This window comes from Numida meleagris, chromosome 2, assembly GCF_002078875.1.
Source record: "Numida meleagris isolate 19003 breed g44 Domestic line chromosome 2, NumMel1.0, whole genome shotgun sequence".
NCBI lineage: Eukaryota > Metazoa > Chordata > Aves > Galliformes > Numididae > Numida > Numida meleagris.
In genome coordinates, this window is record NC_034410.1 from 64,377,782 (window position 1) to 64,394,083 (window position 16,302).

The 16,302-nt window shown below is 38.5% G+C and overlaps 1 protein-coding gene across 4 annotated transcripts in view; it reads right to left on the reverse strand.

Moving 5' to 3' along the window:
* EXOC2 (exocyst complex component 2) overlaps nt 1-16,302 on the reverse strand; it is a 128,862-nt gene that overhangs the window by 5,971 nt on the left and 106,589 nt on the right. For all 4 annotated transcript variants that reach the window (XM_021386474.1, XM_021386476.1, XM_021386475.1 and 1 more), the window contains 2 exons: nt 5,385-5,440; nt 1,583-1,705 (listed from right to left, as the gene is read on the reverse strand). In XM_021386474.1, the coding sequence (XP_021242149.1) occupies nt 1,583-1,705; nt 5,385-5,440 (179 nt within the window). Of the gene's footprint in view, nt 1-1,582; nt 1,706-5,384; nt 5,441-16,302 lie in introns of those variants that run through there.

Here is a 16,302-nt window from a genome sequence, read left to right on the forward strand (position 1 = left end):
ACCAAATTTAGATTATTTTACTTCTCCAAAACAAAACTTTCATAATGCAACAGACACTTAATTCTGATTCTAATTAAAAGTTTTGGTTTTTATGTCTTCTCCTTATCTCTCCCCTAGGTAGAAAGCCAGCTAAGATTTATGCTTTTTTTGTGCCAGAACATTCTGGCACAAAACAGAAGATAGCTACTCACCAATTTTATACCCATAAGAAATGCTTTTCTCACCACAGAATGTTTTACCTTTTCTGTATAGTGCTCCAAGCTGAACAGTCTGGGACTTACTCAAGTCCTACACATGAGATTTTGGAGTTTTTCCTACGTTTTAGGAGATAGCAGTAAAATACTCTGAGTTGGAAGGCATGCACAAGCATCATTGAGTCCAACTCCAGTATCATGGGACAATGTCACATTCTCAGGTTTCACAGCCTAAATAAACATGGTGTACGGGCAAACCTTGGGAAAATACAGGCCATTTTATGTGGGTATACAGATTCAGCCTTCTTTTAGGGAACAGGTCTCTCGATCAGTCTGACCAGGCCCAGATCACTCCCACGCTACTCCTGACTGGCTTGAGTGACATAGATTTTCAGTGTTCAGAGGAACAGAAAAGGAACAGAAATTTACAGAAGGGAGAGAAATTCCTTTCATTTATGGGTTTAGGCAGCAAGTTCATATGATGGGTCATCTTGTCAAACAAAAATGATATACAGGTACCTCTGCTGCTGTTCACTGATACTCTTTTAAACTAGCAGTAAATCTTATTTGGCTGTCATCTTGCTATGTTAATTGTCTGTCACATGCAATTACTAACAGCAATTGGAAAATAAGGCTTTCATTTGGTTACTTATTTTCCCATGGTAATGTAAGAAAGCTGTCACAGACGATAAAAAAAATGGGGGTTGCGTCTTCCTGCTTGTTACAGAGAGAGTAATCATTAAACCAATGGGATTTGCTTTTTAATACTTTTTAAAATCTTTCTTATAGAATCCTTTTAAAACATATTCAGTAGCAAATACATCTACCAGTCAGTCACAATCGAAGAGGGCAGTGTAAGAGTATCTGTTGTACAGAAATAGTACAACAGGCCAGTGATCAGTTCTGCTAAGACCGACAAGATCCAACCATGTTGCATTTTCAAGACTTTAAATGTCAAAATATCATAAAATCGTTCTTTTTCTCTTTTAAAAAATTATGATGGGACAAAGATAGTTTAATAACATTTCAAAGAAATATCATTATGGTGGTTTGGGCAACTTGATCTAGTGACAGGGTAGTTGGACTAGATGACCTTTAAAGGTCCCTTTAACTCAAAACCATATTATGATTCTATAGTGCTTTTGATCATATGGGATATGGGTAACCCTTTATGCACTTAGACATAACGACAATGCTAAAATATAACTAAACCCGTGAACTAATATCCCGAAGGGTATTCATCCATAAATCTTATAAAGAGGTTGCAGTATACTAATCCTTTTTAGCTTGTTTTCACTGCTACAGTAAATCCAACAAATACACGCATTATACTGCTGTTATTTTCTGCTCTAAACTCCAGTGCTTGACAGTACAAAGTATTCAGCTACCTGTAAAGCTCCGTTTTTGCTGAACGATGAAACACACTGCATCAGCCGACTCAGTTCTTCAGAGACTGCTTCTACGATCCTTGACATTACCCGAGGAACTAAATCTTTGGAAATGGTAAACACCTGATTTTTGTAAAATGAGAATCATGAGCACATTGCCTACATTAAAATAAATATTTTATAAAGTAACATTTTGTTAAAAAAAAAAAAACATTAAACGCTTTGACTGAAAGGACCACTGTTAATGGACAAATAAATTCAAAGTAACTGGAACCTGAAGCATTTCTTTTGGCACTTGCCCTGTGCTTTGACCAATCACCTCTGTTAACAGCAATGTCAGCTACATAGTACATGATACTGAACTTTCTCACAATGCCTAAAAGCAGTGAGATACCAAAACATCTGCTCTCACATGATGCTTGCGGGTAGTCAGGTGGCTGTAGATAGACTGTTTTGTGGATTGCACTTTTAATTCAGCACTGGGTGTCTGACTGACCTGATCATGCATTCAGCAACATTTTATACAAGCATTTTACAATTTCTTTTAGAATCCTTTAGATGTGGCAAAGACTCAGCTACACACTTGCCTCATCACAGTCAAATGGCAAGTGTCTTGATGCTCTCTGGTGGAGATGAGTCTTTGAAAGGGTTTGAGAGTACAATGGTGGCTTTTCATTCAGATTTTTTTTCCCCAGCTGAGAGTTGCTCATTTCCAGGCAAAAAAAACATTACATTATTGTTTTTTCCACATACCAAGACTACCTTCTAAACTACTTATTTGTACAACTTTTTAAAGTGATGCTTGGATCTGCCATTTGAGCAGATCCAGAACAGCAACTGCAACATCACATCACCATCACCACAGAATCAATTATTAGGTCGATGCCTAAAGGAAAACCTGAAGTAACTGTCTTCCTTAAAGCTTACATTACAGAACTGAGAAATTGTTGGTGAATTAAAGTATGGCATTCTACTTAGTATTGGAGAAAACGCAGGCCAAGAGGCTGGAACATAGGAGGAAGTGAGATTATAGGTTAAACAGATCGTGAACTTACAGGTGAAGATAAAGCTGCATTAAAACTATATGGGGTTGGGGGAAAAGATGACAAAAGGTATTGAAGATAATGTGACTAGAGTGGTAAAAGAGAGAAAATGAACTGGATAGAAATTTTAAGAAGTGCTTCTCCGATTTCTGCATTAAAAAGACCTAAAGAATTAAGTAGTCGAATGTTTTTTCTTGAACAATGTCAGAAAAGAAAATGTAGTAATTAAAAGAAGATATTCATACATATATGCAGAAGTGAATTAAAGGAAACAAAAATGAATGCAGGATTCTTAATTTCCAGTGATTTCAGAAATTAATTACATATTGGGAACCTATAAGGTCTTTTCCAAATAGGCAATTTGGACTCCAGGCTAAATAAGCTGATCACATATATGAGGGCTGCTCCAAAAGTAATGCCTCTGCAAATGTTGGTATGGCACTAGAGGCTGACCCTTCCCACTGATACTCCCTTATGTTTTGTTGCTGAGTGACAGATGGCAGCAGAGGGGCAGTATAGCAAAATGGCATCTGACGTGGAAGTGCGTATGAAGAATAAATGTGGAACTGATTTCTTCATGTGGAAAAAAGGTCACCCATTGGCATTCATTGACACTTGCTGAACGTTTACAGAGACCAAACAGTGGATGTGAGCCCAGTGAAGAGGTGGGTGGTGTATTTCAACAGTGGTGACAGCGCCAATGGGTCACCTCTGTTGGTGCAGATGTTCATCAGCATGGCATGCAGGCTACTGTTCATCACTGGCAAAAAATGCATAGCTGCTGCTGATGACTGTGTTGAAAAATGGTGTTTTTTAGTTGAAAATTTGCTCTATCAAATAGTCTTAGTGCACATTTTTAACTGTTGTAGTTTCCAGGGAGATAAATAGGAGGCATTACTTTTGGAGTGACCTATGTATATCACTCATACCTCTGCTAATTCAACATACAGCCTACTTTGTGTTTTGACCCACACAAGCTAGGTAACTGACATACTTAGCAGTACAGTGAAAAAAAAAACCCACAATAATTTGTAAAGGGGTCATCTTAATCGGCAAAAGTACCGCAGAGTAATTCAATACAACATACTAGGAACACACACACAAATTTTCTACTGAGAAGAGAGTATTTGTGCCCCTAACAAGCACTCTTGATGTTACTACACCGAATCCAGGAAAAAAAGTTCTCAGCAACAGTGAATCATCACAAATTTGCAATACAATGTCCTTATTTTGATTTCAGTTAAACTTGAATTCAAAGGCAGGAAAACAGTTTTCTTTCCACTTCAGATCATGCTTGCTGTTCAGCTGATGGTTAATTTCTGCTGTTTCAAACTACAGAAACTCACAGCCTTGTGATCTAAACTTAAATCTTACCCAGCTAAGAGAATTTTGCCAGAAAACGGTGTAAATGCGAGTTTCATCTTGACACACGTTTTCATATTTCTGCAATATTTCACATATCAAAATTCACGAAGCAACACACTATTTGGGCCAAAATCAGTATCAGTCTCAATAAAGCCAGTAAGGCAGCGCACCTTTCTGCAGCAAAATTTTAACAAGTATGTCTGTAAACAGGATTAGCTAAATAAGTCAGAGGTGGCTCTGAATCTACTAAAGCTCATTTTTATTAATTTTAACAATGCTGAAAAACTGCAATAACAAATAAATGCCATGTTGGTACGTATTTTTGTTTACTTCTTCATTTTGAAGCATTTGGTAAAATCATCAATGCTTGTGTGAAAACTGCTGTAACTATACACTGAAAATCAAGCAAAAAAATCTGAGTGATAAAATCAATATTTTTTACAATATTTAATCTACTATGATTTTGGTTTTTTTTTTTTTTTTTAATTTGAAGAGGAGTAAAATAAAAACCTCAAGTGAATCTTAGCAGGTTTTAGATAGAAGTGAGAGACCAGGTTTTAGATAGAAGTGAGAGGTAGAACAGTTACGTTAGTGATATTTTGGAGGTGTTTCTGGTAACACATTGTAATACTATTACAAACACTTAACACCATGAACTCCAGTAATCTGTAACACTCTTGGCAGTCAGAAGGAGGGAGCTTACAGAAGAAGCTGTAATTTAAAGCACTGTAGAAAAATGGCTGCATATTACCATAAAAGACCAAATAACTGCAACTCTATAAGCTGATTAGTTCAATAATACACAAATTTTAATACACGCTCTCTGTCATGGAGCCACTGTGTACCTAAGTATTTTGAAGACTGTGTCATACAGAGACTACAAAAATTTGTGTTTAGTTTTTCACTTTTTAACCTAGATACAAGAATATTTCACTACAAACGATATATATTGAAAATTTCTTTGAAAGTGATGCACATGCTTTTCTCTATTTGCTGTGCAAAATAAAAGTAATCAGAGAAAGTAAGCATTATCTTCATCTCTTTCTCCCACTCTTCCTCCCTCTGTCTCTCTCCTTGCCCTGTATGGAAAAGGAAGAACTCAGCTCTAGATTTTGGCTTTCCTCTTCATCAGAGAGTGGAAAGAGTAAAGTACTCCAAAACAAATAACAGTGTCACTGAGGATAAACAGGAACTGTTTATCACTTTCTGCCTTTAAAAAAGTTAGCAGTTTCATACTTGGTTAGCTAAAACTAACCCAAAGCACTTATACCTATAATGAAGACACTTCAACAGATGGACAATTTTCAGAGGTATGAAAGACAGAATTTACTGAGCACAGTACATTGAAATTATCTGTATGAATGAAAGAATCAAACAATCTGAAGTTTTCTCACCTCTGCATGCACAGCAATGATATTCACTAACGCTTCTTTCAAATAGTTTCTGACACCTGAAAATAAAAACAAAAAAGGTAATTAATTACTTTCATTCTGTTGTCTCAACAAAGTCATAACACTCTCCTGTTCAATACTGTACTTTTTTTTTCTTTTTTCATTCCTTTCACTAGTACTTTTGCCATCAGAGGCAGAAAGAGAAAGTTCCATAGCCACACCACTAGTCTATTTCCTTTTTCAAATCAAATGGAGAAAGGCACATTTCCCTACAGCAAAAGCAGGTTCCTGTTTCAGTATTCTTCTCCGGCAACCCAATTTCACCACGGTGCAATTTAATAAAAACCTAGCATCATTAAGAAATATCTTCTGGATGTCTTGTTGGAAGACTTGTACTGTGGCAGAGAACACACACTGCAACTTGGTAAATTCTAAGGAAATAGAAGACAAGGTCTTACACACAGTAATCCTTAATATCATTACATATCTAACTGTATACTGTTATTATAGATGGAAACAGCAAGAATTTTGTTTCTCTGAAAGTGGTTCAGAAGATATTACTCATGACAATCTATAAGAAGATGTCACATCTTAGTAGAAATTTCCTCTTGGGGAAGGTGAAGAAGTCAAGTATTTTATTTACCAAGCATATGAAATGATTGTCAATTTAAACTATACTCCGAACAGAAAGACATTCAGCAGGGTATGCTTCACAGTTGGGACACGCTCTGAGGCCCCTGTGCTGCTGTGGATTTTTGCAGAACTAGATTCCAGATCTGAAAGAACTAAAATAGGCAACAATCTAAAATCTGCCTCATTTGCTTTTCTGGTGACTCACTTTGTAGGCAAAGACAGATTAGAAAGCATTTAATTCATTAAAGTACACACAGACATTGAAAGTGTAACACAGTAAGGAGAGGGTTACTGATCCACATGACAGATCAACTTCTAATTTCAACTACTCCAGCAGAATTGGAGAACATTCAATGACCCCATCACTCCCTTCAGTAAATTGAACTTACAGTAAAATATGAGAATCTTGGACAAAGACTAGTGAGACTGCATAGCTCAGAGACCACATTGTGATTAACACTGCTGTTATAAAAATTACAAAGTGAACTTTTAATTAGTTCATCTTATTTACTCCACTTTTCCTCAGATCCTACTACGAAAAATCACTTTAAAAAGACGTATCTGAGTATATCAAAATGAACTACTCTATGAGAGAAGTCTCACAGCCGCCATCTCAGTTGTGGTTAGATTTGCTTTATACAATGAAAGCTGCTCCCACAACCCACCCCAAGAACTAAAAAGGAGACACTTGTTCTTTCTTAGACAATTAATATGGACAAATATTTTATAAGAGTAGGACAAAAGGAAGACAGGAGCAAAGTTCAGGTTGAAGGGTTCTTTCTGAAGCACCCACAGATCTCTTGAGGGATACAAGGGTGTCTGGGGAAAGGTAGAGGGAGAGGTGCTGAGCAATGACTCCTATTCCAACCTGCTGACAGCATGTAGCTGAACTCTGCAGCCAGATCTGTGTATCAACACAGCCTCTTTTCAAAAGTTCATGGGGAAGAGGCAAGCATCGAAGAAGACTTTACTGTTTACTTTCTGAATATACAAAAGAGTCACAATCATTTTGAAAAAGAATGTTCAACTTTTATTTTGGAGGAAATGAAAATAACTGTCAAAGGTAAAGAAAAAAAAACAAGCATTGCTGACATATTCCACAATGCCTCTCATGTCTTTTGTTGCAATATTTATCCTTTTCCTTGAAAATTCTGTCACTCTTTCCATTTCAAGTAACCAATAACAAAGCAAACAGCATAGTATACTAGGTTGCAAGCGTATAATTTCTTGTTATCTTAGTGATTTTTTGCAACAAGGAAGGAAGGGAGGGAGGAATAAAGCAATAGTAGAAATTTTACAAAACTTTTTTTTCCTCCTGTGTAACCTACAAAACAAAGTAAGGATGCTACACACCAGTACTTGAACCACACCAAAAGACAACAGGTATGTGTGGAAATGCAACACCCCCTTCCTTTTCCTCTGCTGCTGTTCTCCTCCTGCTTCACTCTGCCCCAGTTTAAATCCTCCACAGGCTTCGAATCACTGAGAATAAAATTTGTATCGCCTCCTGTAACCAAACGCAACTCGACAAGGCACCAAACGGTGGTATGCAAATCACACCAAGAGGTACAGGGCAGATTGAGGGGCTGGTTAGCAGTTAACCTCAGGGTGCAAAACTTGATTTCGGTCTGCAAACTTATGTGGTAATCAGCTCCTGGCTGTCTTCTGGCCTCATCTTGTGACAGGAGGATCTTTCATGTGGAAACGGCGTGTTTTTACTTTTGCACAAATGCCATGCAAGATTCAGACTTACACGGTTCCTCTCTCTAAGGATACTTGAACACTGTCAGAGCACGTTCATTAGTCAGTCAAAGTAATACTCTTGAACCAAGCTGCGTTTCTTCACTCCAACTGCTTCTTCTGCAACGTAGCAGCTCTCACGCACTCCAACTCTTGTACAGCTGGGAGCTGCAACGGGAGTACAGAGAGGGGGACTGCTGCGTGAAACAGGGAGGGCAGGAGCGTGTCCTAAAGAGAGGAGGCCAGCTGGCTGAGCTGGGAAAGGCGTTATCAAGGAGGCGAGTGAAAAGCTGGGATGTGTACAGACTGAACGAGGTGGGTTGCATAAGAGGGTGACGTGGTTTGACGGAAGAATCTTCGTTTCCCACCCATCTCACCAAAGCTTCTGTGGTAGCACGCTTCTTCGTGTGCTTTTAAGCAGCTTGGCTCCAAACAGGAGCTGCTAATTCTGTCTGCTGCTGCTGCTGCGAGCATCCAAATTAAACAGCTTTTGACTGTGCTAGTGAAGGTTGCCTATGATCTCTGTGCGAAGAAACCTTCCATAACAACTAGTTAAAAACTCAGCCACTAAGTTGGGGGCTAAATGGAGGTACTGTTAATCTGTACAAATGCAAAATACTAACGTTAGCAAAATCAGCACCAGGTTTTAGGTATCACTGCCTGAGATAGATTACACAAATTACTATAAATGGAACAGAGATGGAACCTACAGTGAAAACAAAGTGACAACAGCATAACTACTGCACATTGCTAGCCCATCCCAGCTGTAAGATAAAATTGTTAGCTAAAACCTCAGTGAAAGGGCATAAGCAGACATTTTATTGTGCATCCTTTTCCATGCATTTGTCCTTGGACAAAAGGGTGAGCTGGGAGCTTAAAAGGAGACTATTTCTTTGTTGCACTTCCAGTCACTAGCAGTAACGAGATTTTCCTGAGGTTCTGCTATGACTTCAGAATCAGGAGGCTCAGCATAAGCTCAAAGATGTCCTCAGTTACTTAGGCTTTGTAATTTAACAATGAAGAATTAAAAACAAACTGAGCTAATAATAGTAGTAATGCTATGCAACTTAGAGGCAGTCCATGCATCTGAAGCTGTAGTTACCTTAACTGCAGCACCTAATAGTCTGAAAGATCCTGTCTTGGTAAGCTAAATCAACGAAAAATAGAGAGAGGGTGCAATTACACTCCAAAAATGACACTAAGTGGAGGTAGACAGGGAGAGAAGGGAAAACTAGTTGAGCTGAAGAACAATACAGGAACAATAAAGAAAGGTATAACAGAATGGACCATCAGTAAATTTAGGCTGGAAATTAAAAGTAACCATGTAACAGGTTTGATCTCATTTTGCTATTTAATATGTGGTGGTATGAAAACCATTGCTATCCTGGAGTCAGTTTTCTATCTTGAATAGAGCGTGAGTAAAAAGGGCATTTCCTCCCCCCAGCACTTCTTTTTTGTTATTTATGAAGGATTTTCATTTTTGCATTTGGAGACAAAGCCAAACGTATCTGAATGTCAGGACCTGCAGGCATAGTTAATAACAATACTATATTTTGAACTACAATTAGAAAATATCGAATTTCTGATTTATACCACTGCACTGTCTGTGGCAAGCTTTGTTGAAGCAAAGTATTACTTTTCTGGAGTATGATTCAGTGGAAATACAAGCAGTGGCATCCAACTGTGAATTTGTTGTGAAATTCATTTCAAAATGAAAAAACTCTGTCTAGAATAGAATTTTTGTGCAGCTTTCTCTACAACTATTCAGCAGCCCACGCAATTACAGTTTTTGGGACACCACGCTGCCAGTTCTATTATACAGCACTGAAAGGTAATGCAGCATATAACTGTAGGTTGCAACTATTAGGCTAATCAAGTGAAACATAACATTCTTAAGTCTAAAATACCACTTACTTAGATTACTGAAGCACAAATACAATACCTTTTCCTAGCTTCTGACAGAAACGTGTTAAAGAAATTCTCAACAAGCCCTTGCAATTTCTCTCAGGAAAATGTTATTATTCTGCTAGAGCATGAATGCAGTCCACTCCCACTCTATTCTTAACATCGAAGAATCTGACTTGCTGGAGAGTTCTAGCTTCCATTAACAAAGAGCCATTAACGCTCTAAAGAAAAATGGATGGGAAGAATTAAGATGTAAAAGCGAAGGACAGTTTCAGCCATCAACTATCACAATGGCTGACAAACTTTAAAATAGCATCTTCCAATTTTGGGCCCTCCACTGTACTTTTTGCTGGTAAAACATCTAGCAAGTGTATCCCTTAAATTTAATTTTCAATTTACATCACCGATTAAAATTTTTACAAATGAAATCTGTCAGAAAGTCTACATCTATGAGCAATTTTAATGATACTGTAGAGCCGTAGCAAAGATGACTGTGTGAACTACGGGAAGAGGAAAAGGGAAGAAGAGTTGCGGTTCTGTGGATTAACAGAAACTGAACTTCTAGCCCGCCAGTGCAGGAGTCATTCAGGAGATGTTCCGAGGGTGTAGTGCTACCAGTTGTCCCACATGCAGTTCTAAGAGCTATGTTTCCCCCAAGTACTTAGATGACAGCATTCTACTACGAAACCTCCAAAGTGACTGAATAAGCATGCAAAAGTTGGAACTGCCATGTCGTACGCGTAATCCTAAAATGCAAAGAAACTGCAAACACTTGCACACACAAATAGAGCGAAAGCTGCACACACGCTACAAAAGAACCCACAGGACGATTTTTTTTGTGCCAGAAGCCAATTCAGTTCTTCAAATGATCCCAAGAGTAAGAAAAGAGGATATGAATACCAAACATTTGTCACCTCTTCTGCAGGCTAGAAAACTCAAGTTCAAAGAATGAGTTGTCATTCTGCTAGGACAACAGAAACACACAGGAAAGTGTGTTTGCAACTTAGGTTTGACATATTTTAACTCTTGTGAGACGGGGATCTTATTTGAGATGAACAGGGCTGGGAGGACTGGGAAGCTAATCATGAATCATTCCTTGTGAAAAGGAAGAGGGCATGATAAAAGCACACAACTGTTTAGGAAAACAGGCAGTGTCAGAAAGTACCTCAATTCAATGGCAATAAACCCAACACCTGATGAGGATCAGAGAATACAAGGGGATGAAAGAAAAAGGGTTCTGATGTAAACTCTTAGTCAAAATGAGGCAGGAGTATTAAAAGCCGCTTCACTTCTGTGGAGGAGTTAGAAAAGCGTTAGTTAGTTAGTTAGGAAGTTCTAGAGTTCAGGTGCCACTCAATCCCAGCTTTCTATTTTTTAAAAAAGCAAAGATAAGTTTTCACTAAAGATGAATGTATGGTTCTTCACACATTGACCGGCTACCAGACCGCTTCTGAGTGAGTCGACCTAAACTCTGAGAGATTGAAACAGAAATGAGTCTTGGGCAGGCACAGAGCCACCAATTTAGGAAACATCAGGGAGCATTCTGGCCTCAGCAGGAGGCCAGTATTTGCTTTGGCAAGTAATTGCTTCTGATGGCAGCAATGTTTTTTAGCGCCTCTGAGAAGTGAGCGCTGAATTTGCTGGCCTTGAGGCTTGAACATGACTTGGTACAGCTAGGAAAATTGATGCCTGGGAGCCTGCAATTTCAAATTTTAAAGCCATCCAGTTGTACGCAGTATTTGTACAATTTATTGTTCTATTTGGTGAGTTATGGCACTAACAGTCAATTAGTCTGAAAACTTTTTTTGCCTGATTACTTTCTGATAAAAAACTTTCTTCAAAAATATCAACAAATAATTTGTCGATCCAGGAAGACGAATGTTTCTCATACCTACCTGCACTCAATACTTGACGTTTCATTTGCTATGCTGACAGTGAACTTAAGAATAACATATATAGGAAGGTAAACGGGGAAAAAATTATTTCATCTGCTCCATTGTAAGGAATGTATCTGCTTTTAAAATTATTTGATACACATTCTTTTCAATGTCATTACACCCTATTGCCAGACTTAACTGAGTTGATATTGGAAGTGTTCATCTCCAAGCTTCAGAAATACAGTACTGCAACTTTACATCTGTCACACAAAGTGCTTTGAACTGTCAGTTAAGTTCCTGCAGCTCTTCGCTAAGTTTTTACCCTGTTATATGAAACTGCTGGAAAAAAAAACCTGCATACATCTATTGCAAGTCGTTAATCACTGCTGTGTAGTGCACAGTAAAAAAGAAACTCAATGATAGCCACAAAGCCATGTAACTTCTTTAAACAGTCTGATTTTAACTGTTAAATTTCCTCCAGGTTCTGGCTGCTGAGGCAATATTTAACAACTGTTTTAACTAGCTATTCTAGCACAATTTCTGGTGTGGTCTGGATGTTTTTCTTTCCTCCTAGAACTCCCTCTTACACAAACAGCACTATGGGCGAGCAGGATACCCCATAGAATGGTGGCCTATTTTTACGATGGCAGTTCTTGCAACTCCAGACCTCGCTTTGCAACACACCAAGCAAGACCCATCCTACTTGGCAGAGACTTCTTGAGAACCTGATGGCTCAATTGAAGCCTCCTGACGAGCTGAGCTGTCCATTGCCCAAAATACACCACAGAATTTCACTTTCCTACCCAACCTAACCCATAACTTCTGACTCAAAGCAAATAAAATCTATTTGAAAACTAAAAATATAAACAGGTAAGACAATGGGTGGGAGGGGGAAGAGGCATTAAAAAGTGAAACACTGTCTGAGGTCACAGCAGGTCAGCAGAGAGGTTAATGTTGCCTGCGTGTAAGTTGCTAGAAGGATTTTAAATAAATCAGTGCAAATATGCCCTGGTACACAAACCCTTAAGAGATCTGCAGAACAGCTCTATGTTTCCTGTACTTATAGATTACTACCTGAGACCAGAGCATGAGGAAGCTCTAACCACCGACTGCCTTATCCCGTGAATCAAATGGGAGGCAACACAGAATAAAAGTCCAAAGAAAAACGGATGTGTAATATTCTGAATAAACATAATTTATAATACACCTTAAAACAAAGTATTTCAGAGACTTGGGCTACAGAAACACAAAGTACGTACAGCAAAAATTGTTTTACACTACGCTGGTGTTGTAAAGCAGTTTGAAATAAATTTCTATAATGACTCTTTCAAAGTATTTCACTTGGGTTTGCAAAAAAAATATACAAGCAATTTGAATTTCAAATTAAGCACTCAGGATTAAATGAAAGAAGGTTGTATGTACCATCAATGAGACCAAGAACATGCCCGGGACTACTAAAAATGCATTTGAATTAAAGTGTTGTTACTCAAATCTACTTAGAAATCTAACATTGACAATCAGGGAAAATTTAGTGTGACTGACTGTTTAATTCAAACATATGTATTAACTGAAAGAATGACAATTCTCTAACGGATGAAAACTTTGTACATTTCTAGAAAAAGAAATTTGATTTGCCTCATTAGAAAATGTTCTGAAATATTTAATATTTCTGAAAATAATTTTAATAGCTAGCTACTATTTCCAATTCCTGCGATAAAAACAACGCTTCATTTAGAAAAATAGTCTTTTAATTTCCAAGAAGCCTATATGTTTCAAGACAGTCTCCTAACTGTGGAGTAGAAAGAAACCTAACTTGCTTGCAGACATGAGTCTTTCATGAACTGTAGCACTTGTATATGAGTATGTCATGCTACTTTACTGAAGTGTCCCCACCCACACAGTGTTATCACCTAACCCAACACCCCACAGATGTTAAAAAGATAAAAAAAGAAGTTGAGACGTGACTGGGAATTTCCCCATGGACATAACAAAGCAGCTCACCTCCACTCTTTACAACAGGTTTCTGCCTTCAGAGACAGTTGTTAGGAAATTAGCTTCAAATACTGGTACTTCCAGTGGCCTGATTTCTGAATTAAGGTAGTTAGAGAAGCCTGTTTTTTTCTAATAACTAAAACCTTACTTTTTATCATACTTTGTTCTTTTCCTTGGATAAAAACATTTCTAGTACACTGCAGGAACCCGACAGTACAACACTGATGTCTGACAGTAACACTAAAAATAGAACTCTACCAGGTCATAGCCTTTACCGCATCTAAAGCTGCTTGATTTATTATACTCTCTCCTCCTTTTGACTCAAATAATTTTCAGATTGATTTTTAAAAAGCTAATAATTACATCCAGTCAAAAAGTAATGAGCAGTGCAAAGAACGGCCTTCAGTTGAATGTTATTGCTTCTGCTCTCTTCAAGATAAGAAAGAGAGACAATACCTCTTAGAGGAATTAAATGGATACCATCAGCATGGTCAGTAATTTTTTTTATTTCACAGTAAGATTTACGCAGCCTGATTCACAGAACTACTTTTGCTACCTCCAAACATGACTATATATAATAAAAATACAGGCATAGTACTATTAACAAACGAGCACAATCCTAAGTGAAAGAAAGGGTGAAACTGAAGGAAAGCCATTATTTAAAATTAAAGTAGTACTGAAGATACGATTACAGTATTCACAGACTTTTATGGATTCATTTGATACATCTGAAGCAACTGAAATGCAATATGAACACATCAAAGTTATTAAAGCAGAAAAAACAGACAGTGACTCCACAGCCTCATTTGAATTTAACAAATATAAAAATTTTCTCTAGGCCACTTCCTGCTATTGCTGGAAACATTCCCTCCTTTAAGCAGAGATGGATTTCAAGGTACTGTACTTAGTGTTGTTTTCAGAACACATTCAGAAGAAAATGTGAACGTGTAGGCAAACTGGAAACTCTCTGGAGAGATTACCCACTTACTTAACCACATTTCCTGTTTTTTTAACCCATTTGTCCTAAGTCAGTCCTTAACTACTGACAAAAATAGATACAAGCGTGCTATAAATAGTTCATTAGTGGGTCTTTCTTGCTAAGACTGAAAATGTTTTGATAAATCTATTGTTCATACTAGCTCCATACTAATTAAAGTGAATAGGAGTAATGTTTACTTGAAATTCTCTTCTGCATAACTCATGATAATTACAACCATACAACACCTTAGAAATCAGACTGCTAAAAATCTAATACTGACCTAAAAAAGTCTATTGAAATCTGAAATTTAATGAAGAAGAAATAATTCTTAAAGGATCTGGGAAAATGATTTTCAAAAATGCAGTTCTGACACAAGTGAGAACAAAATCTAATAGCTGTGAGTCAGGGCCTGGCCAAATACTCTGAGAACTGAGGAACAGAGCACTACAGTTTTGAATTAGCTGCCTTGCTCTTACTTTCAGCCATGATACTGTTGATGTAATACACTGAATGTCACTTGAAAGACTTGACACAGGTAACCACAAAACTTATTTTCCAGAAACTTTAAACATAAAGGCTTCCAAAACTTACATTATTTGTACTTTTTGAACTACTTTAATTCAAACAATAAAAATTATGTCATGATGTTCAAAGAACCTGGACGTTTCTGTGTTTTGTAGGCTAGGTGTAGCAAGAGCTCTAATGACTGCCAATACTATAGTTAATATCTTTGTTAATGCATGAACATCGATCTTCAAGAAGAGGACACCAAAATAACTGTAACGATTCCGTGGTCCTGTGCATAGATCACACTAAGATGTTGTCACGGACTTATCTCTAGATCTATCTGTGTTCGTGACAGAGGGACAGCAGGCCCACAGGCCCGAAAAGGAGTGTGGGGAAGAAGAGAAGCTGCTTACACCGTTGTGAATTTTCTGCTGCTTCATCAAACCTGGATCTGAAGGACAGCTGAAGAAGTCTGCGATCCAGAATCATAAAATCTGCCAAGTTGGAGGGTCCCACTAGGATCATTGAGTCCAGCTCTCGGCTCCATACAGGACTACCCAAAAATCAGACCATATGTCTGAGAGTGCTGTCCAGACGCTTCTTAAACTCTGGCAGCCTGAGGCCATGCCCAATGCCTTGGGCAGCCTGTTCCATGCCCACCGCCCTCTGGTGAAGAGTCTTTCCCTAACCCCTCACATGACCCTCCCCTGAGGCAGCCCCATGCCGTTCCCTCGGGCCCTGTTGCTGTCACGAGAGCAGAGCTCAGTGCTGCCCCTCCACTCCCTGTGAGGAGCTGCAGCCGCCATGAGGCCTCCCCTCAGCTCCTCTGCTCTGGGACGAACAAACCCAGGGACCTCAGCTGCTCCTCATACACCTTGCCCTCCAGACTCCTCTTCATCTTCATAGCCCTCCTTTGAATGCTCTCTGATAGTTTTATGCCGTTTTAGTACTGTGGTGTCCAAAACTGCACACAGTACTCACTGTGAGGCTGTACCAGTGTGGAGTAGAGTGGGACAATCTCTTCCCTCGACTGGCTCCCAATGCTATGTTTGATGCACCCCAGGATATGGCTGGTCTTCCTGGCTTTCAACTTGCTGTTGACCAAAATCTCCAAATCTCATTCAGTGGGGCTGCTCTCCAGTGTCTATTTCCCTAATCTGCATGTATGGCCAGGGTTGCCCCTTCCCAGCTGTAGAATCCAGCACCACCTGCTCTTGTTAAACATCACATGGTTGGTGAATGGCCAGCTTTCTAATTTGTCAGCATCTCTCTGCAAGGTATCTCCATC